This window comes from Xenopus tropicalis, chromosome 6 (genome assembly GCF_000004195.4).
Source record: "Xenopus tropicalis strain Nigerian chromosome 6, UCB_Xtro_10.0, whole genome shotgun sequence".
In the NCBI taxonomy this organism is placed as follows: Eukaryota; Metazoa; Chordata; class Amphibia; order Anura; family Pipidae; genus Xenopus; species Xenopus tropicalis.
The window spans coordinates 98,971,073-98,987,206 of record NC_030682.2 but is presented as its reverse complement, the minus strand read 5'-3'; the positions used below and the strand labels follow the sequence as shown (position 1 = coordinate 98,987,206).

General features: G+C 38.2%; 1 protein-coding gene across 2 annotated transcripts in view; it reads left to right on the top strand.

The window, feature by feature from the left end:
• znf236 (zinc finger protein 236) overlaps positions 1–16,134 on the top strand; it is a 74,918-nt gene that overhangs the window by 55,859 nt on the left and 2,925 nt on the right. For both annotated transcript variants that reach the window (XM_012965378.3, XM_012965379.3), the window contains 9 exons: positions 473–618; positions 717–954; positions 2,023–2,202; positions 3,073–3,231; positions 5,323–5,507; positions 8,761–8,880; positions 10,150–10,344; positions 10,442–10,571; positions 15,436–15,612. In XM_012965378.3, the coding sequence (XP_012820832.1) occupies positions 473–618; positions 717–954; positions 2,023–2,202; positions 3,073–3,231; positions 5,323–5,507; positions 8,761–8,880; positions 10,150–10,344; positions 10,442–10,571; positions 15,436–15,612 (1,530 nt within the window). The remainder of the gene's footprint in view (positions 1–472; positions 619–716; positions 955–2,022; positions 2,203–3,072; positions 3,232–5,322; positions 5,508–8,760; positions 8,881–10,149; positions 10,345–10,441; positions 10,572–15,435; positions 15,613–16,134) is intronic.

Genomic DNA, 16,134 nt, shown 5'->3' with positions numbered 1-16,134 from the left:
AAAGGCATTGGTAATTGGACAGCCCTGGTCTAGTTTATACTTCATACAAGAAATCGCCTTAAGTCACATTATAAGACCAGTGGGGATTGAAGGGGACTACCATATTTAAAAGCAACATCAGTGTACACTTGTGCTGACATTTGAATTGTGCTGCTTAGTAGCCTAAGCTGAGGTACCAGCAAATAGTTTAACCACCCTTTTGTACCTGTGCAGGACCCCATAACATGGAGAAAATACACACAGACATAAAAATGTTCTATTTCTAACAATTTCTAACTATTAGATTAAGTGCAGTCTGTTCAGCATTAGTTCAATATATATGGGGGAGTTAATGAGGCAAAATGTCATGTTTTGCTGAATAAGTAAGGTTGCTGATAATTTGTCAGTTGTGCATTAGCTGCACAAACATGATCATTTGGTAGGCATGTAATGAAGTGTGATTTCTTTTTTTCCTTCTCCTATATTTCTACAGCTGGTGGGGATTTAACAGTATCCCTCTCAGATGGTAGCTTGGCCACACTGGAAGGAATTCAGTTACAGCTCGCTGCCAATCTTGTTGGACAGAATGTTCAGATTTCTGGCATAGATGCTACAAGCATAAACAACATAACACTACAGGTATCAGTTATATAATAAAGATCTGATCTATTCCTATGAGCATAATAATAACATCATTTTCTATAATTACTTTCTTTAATTCTCTTTGGTCCTCCTAGATTGATCCCAGCCTTTTACAGCAAACTCTTCAGCACACCAGTATAATTCCCCAGCAGATTCCTGGGGATCCCAATACAGCCCAGCCAACCAGCAGCCTGCAAACCACTGACCAACCAGCTAATGTTGTACTTCAACCAATAGCAAGTCTGTCTCTACAACCTCCCACATCCTCATCTTCCAGCCTGACAATAGGACCCATGGCTGAGCAGGAGTCGGTGTTGAGTTCCAGCAGTACATGTATGTTCCTGCAATTCTCTTAAAGCGCACAGGTTAACCTCCTCACTTTATGATTGTAAAACATAAGCTTCAGTTTGCTTTCTTGCCCAGTTAAAAGTTTTATTGTGATCATCCAATTCACTGCTCATTTAGCCAGAAAATATTGTAAAGGTCCAGGACTGGGGAAGCTGCAACCTTAAGGTAGTCCACTACAGTGCAAAAAGTATGATGCCAAATATTTACATAAAATAGTTTTTTTAGTCATTTGCACTTAAATCGCAAGGATTTGAGTTTTAAAAACCCTAATTCAAATTTGTGAGTTTTTGCACAAAATAAACAGCTCCATAGTGACTAATGAAAAATATACTGTCATCAGCAATGCATAATTCTAAGAACTGATATAATATAAATTTATATCTGGAAAAGTGTGCAAGATACCCTAAGCATTACAGATGTGCCCTGCTGATTCTGTTGATAGGTGCTATTTTGAAAGTGCTGTGTTTTTCACTTTTTTGCTGTATTATGGGCCAGGTGCAATGAATAAAGAGTAGGAGTGCTAGCAGGTTTTCTTTTTTTCTATTAAATTATGGCTGATGAAATCCTATACACAACTATACAAATGTAAAATATTTCTGGAGCTCAAGTTATGTTATATTTGTACTTTGCATTTTGTGTACATTTGTACATTGTATACATATATTAATGCATGCATATGCAGTAATTAATGGGTATCTGGATTAACGGTGCAATACTATGGGTGCCTTGCACACTGTAATGCTTAGGGTGTCTTATTACTGACAATAAAGCTAATTTGATTTGTCAGCCTTTGTTGTTTTAATTGACATTTCTTAATGTATCTAGTTATATATTGCTAGATTTTTTGTGAGAATCCACACTAACAGCTTTGAAATATTTGTTTAGTTACAGTGGCAGTTAGAAAGTGACTTTCCTTTCACAACATGCAGTTAAGAAAAAGTAAATCATTTAACAGGGAAAAATGTTCTTGGGACTTAATGGAAGCATCTTTGTAAAGGACAAATAAGTAACAATTGCATAATTATTTAATTGTGTCCTTTTTGTTCCATGCAGCTGGCCAAGACCTCTCTCAGGTGATGGCTTCCCAAGGCTTGGTGCCTCCTTCTAATGGACAACATGAAATCACGCTGACCATTAATAACTCCAGCCTCAGCCATGTGTTGGCTCATGCTACAGGTTCTACACCTACAACTTCCACTGGATCTCCACAGGAAATAACACTTACAATATCTGGTTAGTTTAACACCATTACTACAGTTGCACACTGTTATTCTTTTTAGTTGGTTGGGGTTGTTGGAAAAAAGGCACTTGCAAGGGGACATGATTACTCTGTACAAGTACATTAGAGGGCATTATAGGCAGATAGGGGGGTGTTCTTTTTCCCATAAAAACAACTATCACACCAGAGGCCACCCCTTTAGATTAGACTGCAGGGATCCCCAACCTTTTATACCCGTGAGCCACATTCAAATAGAAAGAGGGTTGGAGAGCAACACAAGCATAAAAAAGGTTCCTGGTGGTGCCAATGAGAGCAATAATTGGCTATTTAATAGGCCCCATGTGGACTGGCATCCTACAGAGGGCTCTATCTGGCATTATATTGGGTTTGTATGCAACCAAAACTTGCTTCCAAGCCAAGAATTCAACAATGAGCACCTACTTTGAGGCCACTGGGAGCAACATCCAAGGGGTTGGGGAGCAACATGTTGCTCACGAGCCACTGGTTGGGGATCACTGGATTAGAGGAACAGAGCTTCCATTTGATGCACTGTAAGTGTTTTTTTTCATGGTGAGGGCAGTGAGGTTGAGGAATGCCCTTCCTAGTGATGTTGTAATGGCAGATTGTGTGAATGTCATTAAAAGGGGCTTGGATGAGGTCTTGAACATGCATAGTATCCAAGGCTATTGTGATACTAAAATCTACAGATAGTATTGATGTTGGTATATATGGTTTATGTATGTGAGTGTATATAGATAGGTCAGTATAGGTTTGTGTGTGCTGGGTTTACTTGAAAGGGTTGAACTTGATAGACTCAAGTTACATTGATAGACCCAATGTAACCATGTAACCCCCATAGTCACATGCTATGTCTACTCTGTTAGGTCAAGATATCATGCAGCTTGGACCTTCTGGAAACAATGATCTAAATGGGAATTTGAGACTCAATACACCAGCAATCACAAATCAGGCACCTGAGACCTCTTTATCATTAAGTAATGATCAAATGCTGTCACAAGCCAATACTTTGACAACTACCTCAGGTAACTTAATTTATCCATTGCTAGCTATGCTTTTGTTTCTGTTTCTTAACTATAAATTATCTAATTTAAACGATCAGAATGCTGTCTAGCCCACCAAGTTTCTTATCTGCTAGGATATTGCATATTCTCTTGTTACTTCTTGTAGTAGTCAAAACAAAAGGAGTAACTTTTCTTTGAATGAAAACAATACATTAAATAGTAATGGGATATGTATGAATATTGTTTCTGCTAACTTACTTTCACCAAGAAATGTAAAACAGTTACTGAATCTCCTGTGACCTTTTTTTTCCAGAGAAGAAAACATAAAGCTAGAAACTATAACAAAGGAAAGGATAAAAAAACAATAGTTTCTTCAAAAAATGAATTTGAATTTTAAACAATTCTTTTCTAATAAACTGCAGCCTGTAAGCAGAAAAGAATTCAAAAGAGAATATAAAATGTGAAGCCATGTCATTTTACAGTGCTAGTCTGGGAATGATCATATACAGAAACTTATAGCCTTTTTCCTAGTCCATATAAAAATATACACACAGTGAAGTATACAGGTTTATTGTTTTCTGTTTTATAATTATGCTTCATAGTATCTGAAAGTAAATAAAGGATCATACAACACAAGAGAGGTGATTTTCTTAGACCCATTATGCTCATCTAAGTAGCACTTGCAACCAGGGGTCTGCTGCTCTCTGTAGTGAGCGCTGGCTCTGGCACTCGGTGCAAAAAGCAGCATCAGGAGGCACATCAGCCACAGAGCCCAGATGTGAGATGTCCCTTACCTGCACATGTAAATGACATGCAAGTTAGGGGGCAGGTGAGGAGACACCAATGTGCCTCCCCACCCACCCCTCTTGGATTCTGTTCTGACTAATGCAGTCAGCACTGGTTTCAAGGGCAATGTCATGGGTCTCTGTGTTTGGAAAAGGGGCCTGCGGCTATATGCGCATAGCCAAACACAGTGTGCACAGTGTCCTTACAAAACTCCTCAGAAACTTTCCTTGTTTTCTGGGTCACTTTTTTTTTGCAAATTCTCAGGAAAGCCTTACTTAAAGGAACAGTAACACCAACAAATGAAAGTGTATAAAAGTAATTACTATAAAATGTACTCATGGCCTGCCCTGGTCCAAATGATGTGTTTGCCTCAGAAAGACTACTATAGTTTATATAAATAAACTGCTATGTAGCCATGTGGGCAGCCATCTAAGGGCTCTGGTACACGGGGAGATTAGTCGCCCGTGACAAATCTCCCTTGTTGCGGGCGACTAATCTCCCCGATATGACATCCCACCGGTGAAAATGTAAATCGCCAGTGGGATGGGATACGCGGCGGCGCGATCTCCAAAGTTGCTCTTTGGCGATTTCCGCAAATCTCGCCGCCGCGTATGCCATCCCACCGGCAATTTACATTTTCGCCGGTGGGATGTCATATCGGGGAGATTAGTTGCCCGCAACAAGGGAGATTTGTCGCGAGTTACTAATCTCCCCATGTATCAGAGCCCTAAAGGAGAAAAGGCACAGGCAGGTTGCAGATAAAACACTATTGTATTCTACATTGGTTATCTGTTATCTGCTATGTGCCTGTGCCTTTTTTCCAGCTTGAATGGCTGCCCCCAAATCTACACAGCAGGGTATTTATATTAACTATACAAGTGTTTCTGTAGCAAACACACCAGTTGTACCAGTGCAGGGCAACAGTACATTATATTTTAATTACTTTAAAACACTTTCATTTTTGTTGTTAATGTTCCTTTAATACAGCTTTTAGCATAAACATATTCTTGTTTCAAGTACATTTTATAATTTAATGTCCCTTTGTACACAGATTTACCAAAGTATACATTTGTACTGTGCATTTTTTATATGACTGTCCATTTATTTGTTCCTCTAATATAGCTTTTACCCACTTACATGGTATAATCCTATGTGAACTTTACTTAAACTATTGATATTGATAGAAATTGATGATAGATAGATGATAGTAAATTGCCACATTCTCACAGATTTAATAGATGTGGCTGGCCTATCTACAGAGTTAGTAATAGTTAATGATAGTTTATGTTGATGATCTGTTTGGTATGCTTTGTATGTTTGTTCCAGAATTAACAACATCATCTGGCAGCCTCCCTTGCACAACATCAATATCACAAGCCCCGGTTTCAACTCAGAATTTAGTCATGTCTTCTGGAATGGGAGGTGATGGTAGTGTCACACTGACTCTAGCTGACACACAAAGCATGCTTTCTGGAGGCCTAGATGCCGTGACTCTCAATATCACCTCACAGGTACCAATTCATATGAAAAAAATTGCATACATTTGCAAGTTAATTTGTTTTTAGAATATAACTAATGTGCAAATTCACTGTTTAAGATTTACACCTTTTTTAACATAATATGAACAAAAATAAGGATTATAGGGGGTTATATAATAAAAGGCACCAAGTTTGCCCATGAGCAGTAACCCATAGCAACCAGTCAGCAGGCAGCATTTACTGGTCTCCTGTTTCAAAGCAAACATCTTATTGGTTGCTATGGGTTACTGCTCCTGGGCTAAATTAGTACCTTTTATTATATTTTTTTTATGCCTGGTATATTATGCTTTACAGAAAGTGAATAAGAGAGCACTGCTCTAATATTTGCTTTACACTGAGCAAATGTCTGTTCTTATTTATAGTGGCTAAGGTTAGTTATTGTGGTCCTAGTGCAGAATTAGAACATGTATGTACTCGGAAACCCGGATGTCCTTCTCAAAAGCATTTTTCTATAGAAGGCAAAATATGCTATTTTATTCAGTAAACAGTATAAGTACCTATCATTTTGTATAGCACATGGCAAGTATTTCTTAGAAGCTAGTGCTCAAAACCAATCTAGTTTGCACAGCCATTAACTTGAAGAGCTGTAGATAACATTTACATCCAGAAAGAGCTCACAAATTGGAATCCAGGGCTTTTTAAATAAATTAATATGCCTCAGCTGTGTCTCATTTCCTTTCCTTTTATGTCATACAATTACTTTGTATGTAACAGTTTGGATTTTGTTGATGTAAAATAAAATAATGAGAGAGATTATAGTAAAACAGTGACTGAACATAAATTAATTGCTCAATATGTCCCAGAAATAATATTTTCAAGGCTCTGATAATTGGCACAGCTTTCAGGGTTTCTTTCTAGCATGCCTTCCCAAATGAAAACCTAGTCTCCAAGCAGCTAAAGACATTAGCACTAATTCAAAGAGGCTTGTGGGTAAGAACGCTTAATTAAGCATTCATTTAATCTAATATGGTAAAAATACAATATGGAAATACATGATATTGCATCAGGTGGGAAAGTGGCAAACACACCCGATTTTTAAGCATTAGGTTAACAAAATGCAGTGGTGCTAAAAAATCTACAAAATGCTATGTTGTGCATTCAGTGTTTCTATAACAGCACTGTAAGTCAAAATAGACTTTATTTCACAAACTGTAAGTACCATATTTACTGTGTAATTCCTATGGATATTTTCCCCCTGATGTTTTTCTGTCAAACAGGGTTCATACTTTTAAAAGCAAAGCTCTAAACATAATTTAGCAGGGGCCATGTTTCAATCCCAGCAGGCTTAGAAAAGTTAATGCTTATTTTCTGAAAATAGGATTTTACAGTCATTATGGCAAGAGCAATTTGTTGGTGCTGAGGAATGGGGAAACCACAATGATCTCCAAAACTGATTCAAAAATTAATAAACTACAGTAAAATTCTATTCTTCTTTGATCACTTTGGTTTTTACCTATACCTATGGCAGCTGTGGCAGATATAATAAGGGCTCACACAGACAGGCCTTTGGACCTGCGTTGAATGCAGGTGCAAAACTCCCATTTGCACAAACCCTAAAACAGGCGCAATTGCATAGCATTAACCACCTGCAGTTGTGCTTGTAAACAGTGCTAAGTGATGTCATTTTAAAAATAATTACCTCCCTTAAAAATAATTATGCTTTTTGTGACTCTAATGTGCACAGTCTTGTATTGAGAATAATGCCCACTCTGTTGTAAAATATAAGGTTACTTGAAAGTAAACAAGGAGTTTCATGACCATATACAGGCGATTTCTATTATCCCAATATTTTGCAACAGAATTAATTTGTTTTTTTATTTAAATAGATAGTATTACCGTCAGTGTTGCTATGGATGCTGCTTTCAGTTCTGCTGTCACAGTAGTAGCTATGACAGATGCTACTACCTGTGTCTCAGTTCATTGCATTGTCTGTCTGCTCTTTTTTTAAATGATAATGCATAAAATGCACCTAATTAAAAGTAAAAGGCAATTGTAGGGAAATATTAAAAGGTACTGGGATACGTTTTTATATGTTTTTTTTATTGGTGTGTTATTGCTACATTGCTGCAAGTTAAATTGTCTTTAAATTGCTTGTTACAGTCTACATCTCTATGTTAATCACCCTACATCCAGAATCCTCCATTGATAAAAACAGCAGTTTTTGTCATATAAGATCAGTATGGTCTAAACAGTATCACAACAGAATAGAAGCCATTTAGTGTGTGAAAGTCAGTATCAGTGCAAAATCTACTTTTCAGGAAATGCGAAGAACAATAAAATGTATTAGATCCATCACTAATCAGTCATTACTGAAATCATTTAATTAATAGACCCTAATAATTGCCATGGATCACTTGGAATTGATCTCTTCATGATAATAATTAGTTAATCAACCCCATAGTTTGTAAAACTCTATGGGAGTTGTGTAATAAAAGGCACAACGTTTGACAAAGAGCAGTAACCCATTTCAACGAATCAGAAGGTTGAATTTACTGGTCACTTTAAAAGCAAACATCTTATTGGTTGCTATGGTGCCTTTTATTATAAAAGGGGGTATATATATATTTTGCTCTTTAAGAATCCCTCCAGATCAGTGATCCCCAACCAGTGGCTCGTGAGCAACATGTTGCTCACCAACCCCTTGGATGTTGCTCTCAGTGCCCTCAAAGCAGGTAGTTATTTTTAAATTCCTGACTTGGTGGCAAGTTTTAGTTGAATAAAAACAAGATTTACTACCGAATAAAGCCCCCTGTAAGCTGATAGTGTGCATAGAGGCTGCCTAATAGCCAATCTTAGCCTTTGGCACTTCTATGAACTTTTATGATGCTTGTGTTGCTCTCCAAGTCTTTTTACATTTGACTGTGGCTCACCAGTAAGAAAGGTTGGGGACCCCTGCTCCAGATAAATGTTATGATTTCTTATACATGCAAGATCTATAACTGTTTGTTCTTTTATGTGTGTAATTGCAGAAAAATGCAATGAATATATTAAAAGACAATGATTTACATTGTTTTACAATATATTTCCAGTTTATAGCTAAACATATAAATTGTACATATTTATAGTAATGAGTTTAATGGTGATGTCTCATGATATAAGTATGTCATGTTAATACATTCTCACAAACTATTTTAGTATATTTATTGTTCCCTTCATACTGTACAAAATGCACTTGTAAACATTTACTTTCAAATTGGTCATTTTAAATGTGCTTATTTTTTATTAGGCTCAGCAGTTCCCAGGAATCCTTTCTGATAGCAGCTTGGCTGGACCGAATGGAGCAGGCCCACAGCAGGTCATTTTGGTGAGCCATGCGACACAGCCATCAAGTGAGCTCAGTTACCAGGTACTAGATTTGCTTACGCTGAATGGAAGAATTTTTTGGTAATATCAATCATTTTCTAAAGCTAATATATAAACCTAGGAACCTGTCATTGTAATTGACTGAACAGGGCAATTTTTGCTTCCTGCAAGATGTCAGTATAAGCTTTCATGAATGTGTGCAACACAGCTGCCTTGCATTGTATATAGCTAAAGACTTTTTATCCAAATTTCCTCTTTTTTTAGTTTAGAAAAAGCTTGTTTGCTTTTCAACTTTTGGCGTAGGCATACAGCCTTCTAAAGATTTTGAATAGCATTCAGAACTGCTTAAACTAGAGGATTCACTGAATGCTTGTTTTTTGGATTTGTTGAATCTAAGTTCTGATTTGCTTATTCGCATCTGACTCTGAAAACAAAATTGTTAAATCCAGTTGTCCAGGTCTTTAAATTCAATCCAATATGGTTCAGATGAACACTGAGGGGCCCATTCATTAGAAAAAAAATTTGGAGTAACCACGCTAATTTCTAATTTCTCATTCGAAAATGTCAAGACAATTCTTTTCTTGGTCGTACAAAAATATCGTGGTTGCGTTCTGAAAGTCACAAAATTTTTGGATCCGAACGTTCGTAAATGGTGCGGAAACATTTCTGGCTTTGAAACCTTCAATGTATGATTTTGGAAGCCTTCCATAGGACTCAGTGGCACTCTACAGATCCACCCTGGGCAAAAGATCACAATACCAAAGCTTGAATGAATTCCGAAATGGTCGTAGTCGTTGCGAAAAATACAACTTTTTTGTGGAAGTTAACAAAAACCAAGAAAAAAAAAGTTGTGGAATTTTGTCAATATTATCGTGGACATTACAAAACGTTCTATAAATTAGAAAACATACGATTTTTTTCTCAAAAAAAAATGTTGTGGTTTAATGAATGGGGCCCTGGATCTTAAAGAACATGACTAGAACTTGACTAGATCCTGACTGAAATCCTGAATTTCAGTCAGGGTCTAGTCAAGTTCTAGTCTAGTCTACCTATCACATCATAATTGTAATAGAATTTGTTCTATTCTGTGTAGAAAGTTGGAGAGCACTTCCCTAGATGCTATAGTGAAATACAGCTACAACTTTCAATCCCCTTGTTATAAGAAAATTTAGCTGTAGGTACTACTACAGAAACAAAGATGCACATGCCACTGTTCCTCTCATCTTTAAAAATAATTAATAACTGATGTCTTGTTTGCGACTGCATAGTTTTATACACTATGAGCGACATGTTTTGCCTATAATGTCTCTAGGTTACTGGTGATGCACAAATTGAAAAGAACAGCCAAGCTGACAAGGAAGGCAGATTACATCAGTGTTTTGAATGCAATCATTGCTTTCCCTCAGCCGCTATACTGGCAGAGCACAACAAAGAAGCTCATGGCAAAGAGCGAATTCATGTTTGCCACCTCTGCAATAAAGCCTTTAAAAGAGCATCTCACCTAAAGGTAACAGGCTGAAGTTTTAACCTTGCCTTTCCTTTCTTATTCACCCCTTTTCTGATACATTGTGCACCTGGTATAATTTCTTTTTTGTTTCTCATAGGAGCACATGCAGACACACCAGCCAGGCCCATCACGAAGTTCGCAGATGCCAAAATTATTTAAATGCGATACATGTGATAAAGCATTTGCTAAACCAAGTCAGCTGGAAAGGCATAGTCGCATTCATACAGGTAACCATTGCTTACTATGGGCTAGATTAAATACAATGACAAAGACTTATCTCCTTATATAATACCAGTTTGTGTCATAGAGCCATAGAGATGTAAATCAATGAGAAAAACTTACCTCACATGAATTCTCTATTGAAGTCTATGGGAAAAACTGTAACCAAAGTAAGAAAAGTTTTTCTCCTTAAATTGAATCTCACATGATAAACCATAAAGTAAAGTTTTCTCATTTATTTGAATCTGGCTCCATGTTTTACAGAGGCTGTATTGTGATTATACATTTCATTTTATTTAAAATTAAGCACAGTGATTTTTAAGTGAAAATATGCAAACACTAGACTAACACCTTTCCTTAGGGAATACTGACCCATGCTAAAACAAACACCTGCTCACTATTGAGTCAGGGTGCTGCCCACTATATATGATAATATAAGTAACAACCTCATGCCACAACATCAGCATGTTAGGCCTTGAGATTCAGGAGATTGAACTGTCAGAATTTTGGACGCTGGAAATGGCAATAGTCTTTTATATATGTGTCAGTATTTATTTAATTGTGCTATAAATTGTAACAGTATAGTCCACTGGAATATGTATGGCACACTTCTGTGTTGTTTGTACAGATGCGCACTAAAGTTTTGCTTGTGGTACATTTCACTGAAAATCTTAGCAAGTAATGATGTGTGTCTGGTGTAAGCTTATATGAGTAGTGAGATCTTTCCACACCTACCTTTAAGGGATGCCACTAAGTAGCCTGGGAGTATATGTTATATTCATTCGGAAAGTTCTCTCATATACAAATTGCATGCACTAAATCCCCTGCTAAATTGACAGAGTGCCCATTTTTCACCTATATCAATTTTGTACTGCTATTATGATATCACGTAAGTTATGAGAGGTTGGTGATTTGTAACTCTCACCTACTTGACTGCATTGGCACTTTTAAACAAACTGTGGCTTCCGTTTGCATTGATTGTGGCTGCTGAGTGCACTGGCAGTTTGAACAACACAAACTATGGTAAATTGATAGTTTCTACTTTCCATCAGTTTTTCATTTATTTTTGCTGCAGTTAAGATACCACACAAGTAATGAGAGGTTGCTGAACTGTAGCTGCTTATATCAGTAGATGCACAGCTACACCTTCATGACAGCTAAGGTTGCTCATTAACTTATAGGAAAATGTATAGTGAATAAAGTACTATGTATGTATGTATGTATGTATGTATGTATATCTTTATTTATAAAGCGCTACTTATGTACGCAGTGCTGTACAGTAGAATTCATTAATACAGACAGGGGGTTAAAGATAATGGATAAATACAAAAGATAATGGATAAATACAAAGTACAACAATAAATACAATAAATACAAGGTGCAATTGGAATAAGAGTCAGAAACACAAGATGAAGGAGGTCCCTGCCCCGTAGAGCTTACAATCTATATGGGAGGGGTAACTAACAGACACAAATGGGCAAATGTAAGTGCTATAGGTCACAGTGGGTGACATTACAGTATAAGTGCCAGTTTCCAGATCAGGTGCTGGGTGAGTGCTCCAAAAGGTAGTCTTTAAGTTTAGTTTTAAAAAGACTGAGGGAGGATTCTCTCCGGAGGACATCAGGGAGGGAATTCCAAATGTAAGGGGCAGCAAGGCAGAAGGGTTTAAGGCGGGAAACAGCAGTAGTAGGGGGGGGCAACCAAACGGTTGCTCTGCGAGGAACGACGGAGTCGGCCAGGAACGTACGGAGACACCAGGGAAGAGATGTAGTGAGGAGCAGAGGAATGGAGGGCTTTGAAGGTTAAGAGAAGGAGTTTGTAAACTATTCTTTGTTTAACAGGAAGCCACGATAAGGCCTTTAGCAGGGGAAGGGCCTGAACTCTCCTGGATGAGAGGAGGAGAATTCTGGCAGCGGTGTTTAATATAGACTGTAGGGGGGAAAGATGGGAGTTAGGGAGGCCGGTTAGCAGCAGGTTACAGTAGTCAAGTCGGGATAGGATGAGCGCGTGCATGAGCAGCCTGGCTGTTACAGTAGAGAGAAAGTACTGGATTTTGGCAATATTGCGTAAGAAAAAGTGACAGGTTTTGACAGTGGTGTTAGTATGGTCAGAGAAGGAGAGACTGGAGTCAAAGATCACCCCCAAACAACGCATGGAATTGACAGGGTTGATGAGGGGGCTTTCAATAGAGATAGAAAAGGGGGGAGTAGGACCAGGCTTAGGCGGAAAGATCATTAGTTCAGTTTTTGTTAGGTTGAGTTTGAGGTGGCGTTGGTTCATCCAATTGGAGATAGCCAGGAGGAGTTAGAGATTTGAGTCTCAGTTTCAACTGTTAATGAAGGGGTCGAAAAGTAAATTTGGATATCATCAGCATACAGATGGTATTTGAAGCCAAATGAACGGATAAGATCTCCCAAAGACAGCGTGTAGAGGGAGAACAACAACGGCCCAAGTACAGAGCCTTGGGGTACCCCCACATTAAGAGGAACTGGAGATGAGATTTTGTTAGCATAGGAGACAGTGAATGAACGGTTAGAGAGGTAGGAAGAGATCCAGGATGCAGCCTGACTACGGAGACCAATCGAATGCAGAATTTGCATTAGGAGGGAGTGGTCAACCATATCAAACGCAGCCGATAGATCTAGGAGGATTAGTACAGAAAAGTGACTCTGGCTTTGGCAACCTGAAGATCATTCGTAACTCTGCACAACGCTGTCTCAGTAGAGTGCGCAGGCCGAAAGCCAGATTGCAGCGGGTCCAGTAAATTATGTGCATTAAGGAAGTGAGTTATACGGGAGAAGACAATGCGCTCTAAGATTTTGGAGGCAAGCGGTAAAAGCGAGACAGGACGGTAGTTAGAGAGACAGGACGGGTCCAGCGTGGCCTTTTTAAGGATGGGCTTGACACAGGCCTGTTTGAAAGAAGAGGGGAAACTTCCAGAAGACAGAGAAGAGTTGAAGATATGAGTAAGAGCCGGAGTAAGCTCAGCAGCACAGTGTTTGAGCAGAGAGGAAGGCATGGGGTCTAGAGAGCAAGTGGTGAGCGGAGCCGACAAAAGAAGTCAGGAGACTTCAGAGCCAGTTACGGGACCAAATGAGCTAAGACATGCAGAGGGGGGCTGAGGAAGGAGGAGCTGGTTAGTATTATTAGAGGGGGGGATTTGATTGTGGATGGACTCCACTTTGTTCAGGAAGAAATCAGCAAAGTCCTGGGGAGAGTGCATAAAGGCAGGTGATGGAGTCTGCGAGGGACGCAGAAGGGTATTGAATATGGAAAATAGGCGTTTTGGGTTGGATTTATTACTGTTTATGAGGGTGTTATAGTATCCCTGTTTAGCCTTCGACAGGGCAGAATTTAGGAAGGCTAATAGGAATTTATTTACTATTATAAATTAGGAGGAGTTCCATGACCATATAAGGCCGAAGGCCAAGTGCTTTTATACAGGTTATGGAACTCCGAGGTGACTTATAATATCACTAAGCACCGTTTATAAGTATATAATTTACAGTTTGGTCCCACAGGGAAATTACCAAACTGTGTATTATATATTAATAATTAAGTTTTGGCATTTTAGAATGTATGTTTTTTGGACAGTCAAAATGAATTATAAATGTAAAAATAAGGTATATTTCTCTGTAAGAAGTATTTATGAGCTCAGTATCATAATACGTTATAACTAGAATGTGTGATATTAAATAGCACTTTACACAAACACATCCAGGCTCAAATATAATGTACAAATGAAATGTGTTGTCAAGAATGCTTGGGTTTTTTTTCTGTATTTTGGCAAACCATGTTAGGAAACATTTAAATATTGCAGAACCCCAGTACACTTATTAAATAAAATGTTGCTTTTCCAGCCACTCAAAACTCCAGGTCTAACTGGCTAAGGAAGTTGGGAAACTGCAATGTATTGGGGAGCAGCTACTGATTATGACCTTCCTAAGCTAGGCTGGATAGTTTGCTCCACTAAAAATGCCCTTTTTTGAGCCAGAAAAGTGTCATCCCCAGGAAACCAGATTCTTAGTGTATTTTTGTGTTGAAATCCCTTTTAAAAATCAATAAATTAAACCAACTCATATAAGGTTAATATTTGCTTTTTTAGAATATTGCTAATGTCTTTCCTCACTTCTAAGAGAATATAAGTATTTACACTTTATAAAAGTGTATTTTATATATACAATGACAACTTTATTCCTTTTAAATATATAATGCATGCAGCAAGCCCCCACCTAGATAACAGATATCTAAAATATTAGTTTATGGACAGGTTAGGTAGAATAATCTGTAGTCATGTTCCTGGTTATGGCATTATTTGGCATTTACCAGTATGATTTGTATGTAGCTGCACTTCACTGTTCCCTAGAAACATCTACAAAGCTCTGAGCATTTTTCTGTGGTTCTTGTAAGTCTGATTCTCTGAATATAGGAGAAAGATCCCCTAAGGCAGCGATCCCCAACCTTTCTTACTTGTGAGCCACAATCAAATATAAAAACACTTAGAGAGCAACACAAGCATTATACAATTTCATGGAGGTGCCAAATAAAATAAGATTGGCTATTAGGTAGCCTCTATGCACACTATCAGCTTACAGGAGGCTTTAGTTGGTAGTAAATCTTGTTTTTATTCAACCAAAACTTGCCACCAAGTCAGGAATTCAAAAATAACTACCTGGTTTGGGGGCACTGGGAGCAACATCCAAGGGGTTGGTGAGTAACATGTTGCTCACGAGCCATTGGTTGAGGATCACTGCTCTAGGGGTTAAGGTTCAGAGTCCATTTAGCTGTACCAAAGTATACTTCATAATTTTTGAATTAGTATGGTACCTGAAATGTTTTCTTTAATAATGTGTATTATGTATACATATACAGGAGAGCGTCCATTCCAGTGCACATTATGCGAAAAAGCATTTAACCAGAAAAGTGCGCTACAGGTTCACATGAAGAAGCACACGGGTGAGAAGCCATACAAATGTGACTACTGCTCCATGACCTTCACCCAGAAATGCAATATGAAACTGCATATGAAGCGTACCCATGCCTACCCTGGTGAGTATGTTGCAATGCCTAGTCCACATGCCCCAGTCACTGCTTTTTCTCTGTCCATGGTAGGTCTATGCAGAACTAGCCATCAGGACTGGTTTTGGATACCCATATCAGAAATATAGCAGCAGTTGTGCCCCTGCAATGCAGATTTCCAATACAGTCCTGCAGCATAAGGCAATGCAACCCACCCATCACTATTTGTCTCACGTACCCATAACTCTAAGTCAGAGAGTATTGGCTTCTCTTGGGATGTTACAAAGAAATGGGAAGATTACTCAGCAAGATTATCAGGTTTAGCTTCTATCTTTTACGCCAAAATTAGGCTTCCTATATAATGCAGTCAGAAATAGTGACAGAAAACCAGTATATTGTATTGTATTGTACAATTACAGCAAATTTCACATTAACATTAAATAGTTTTGCTGCACATGACCAGAAAGGGATGTGGTTGGAATAACTTTGGGAGATTGATAAGGCTTACTACTGCTTATTGAGCAATATGGCAGCTCCTAAATATATATTCAT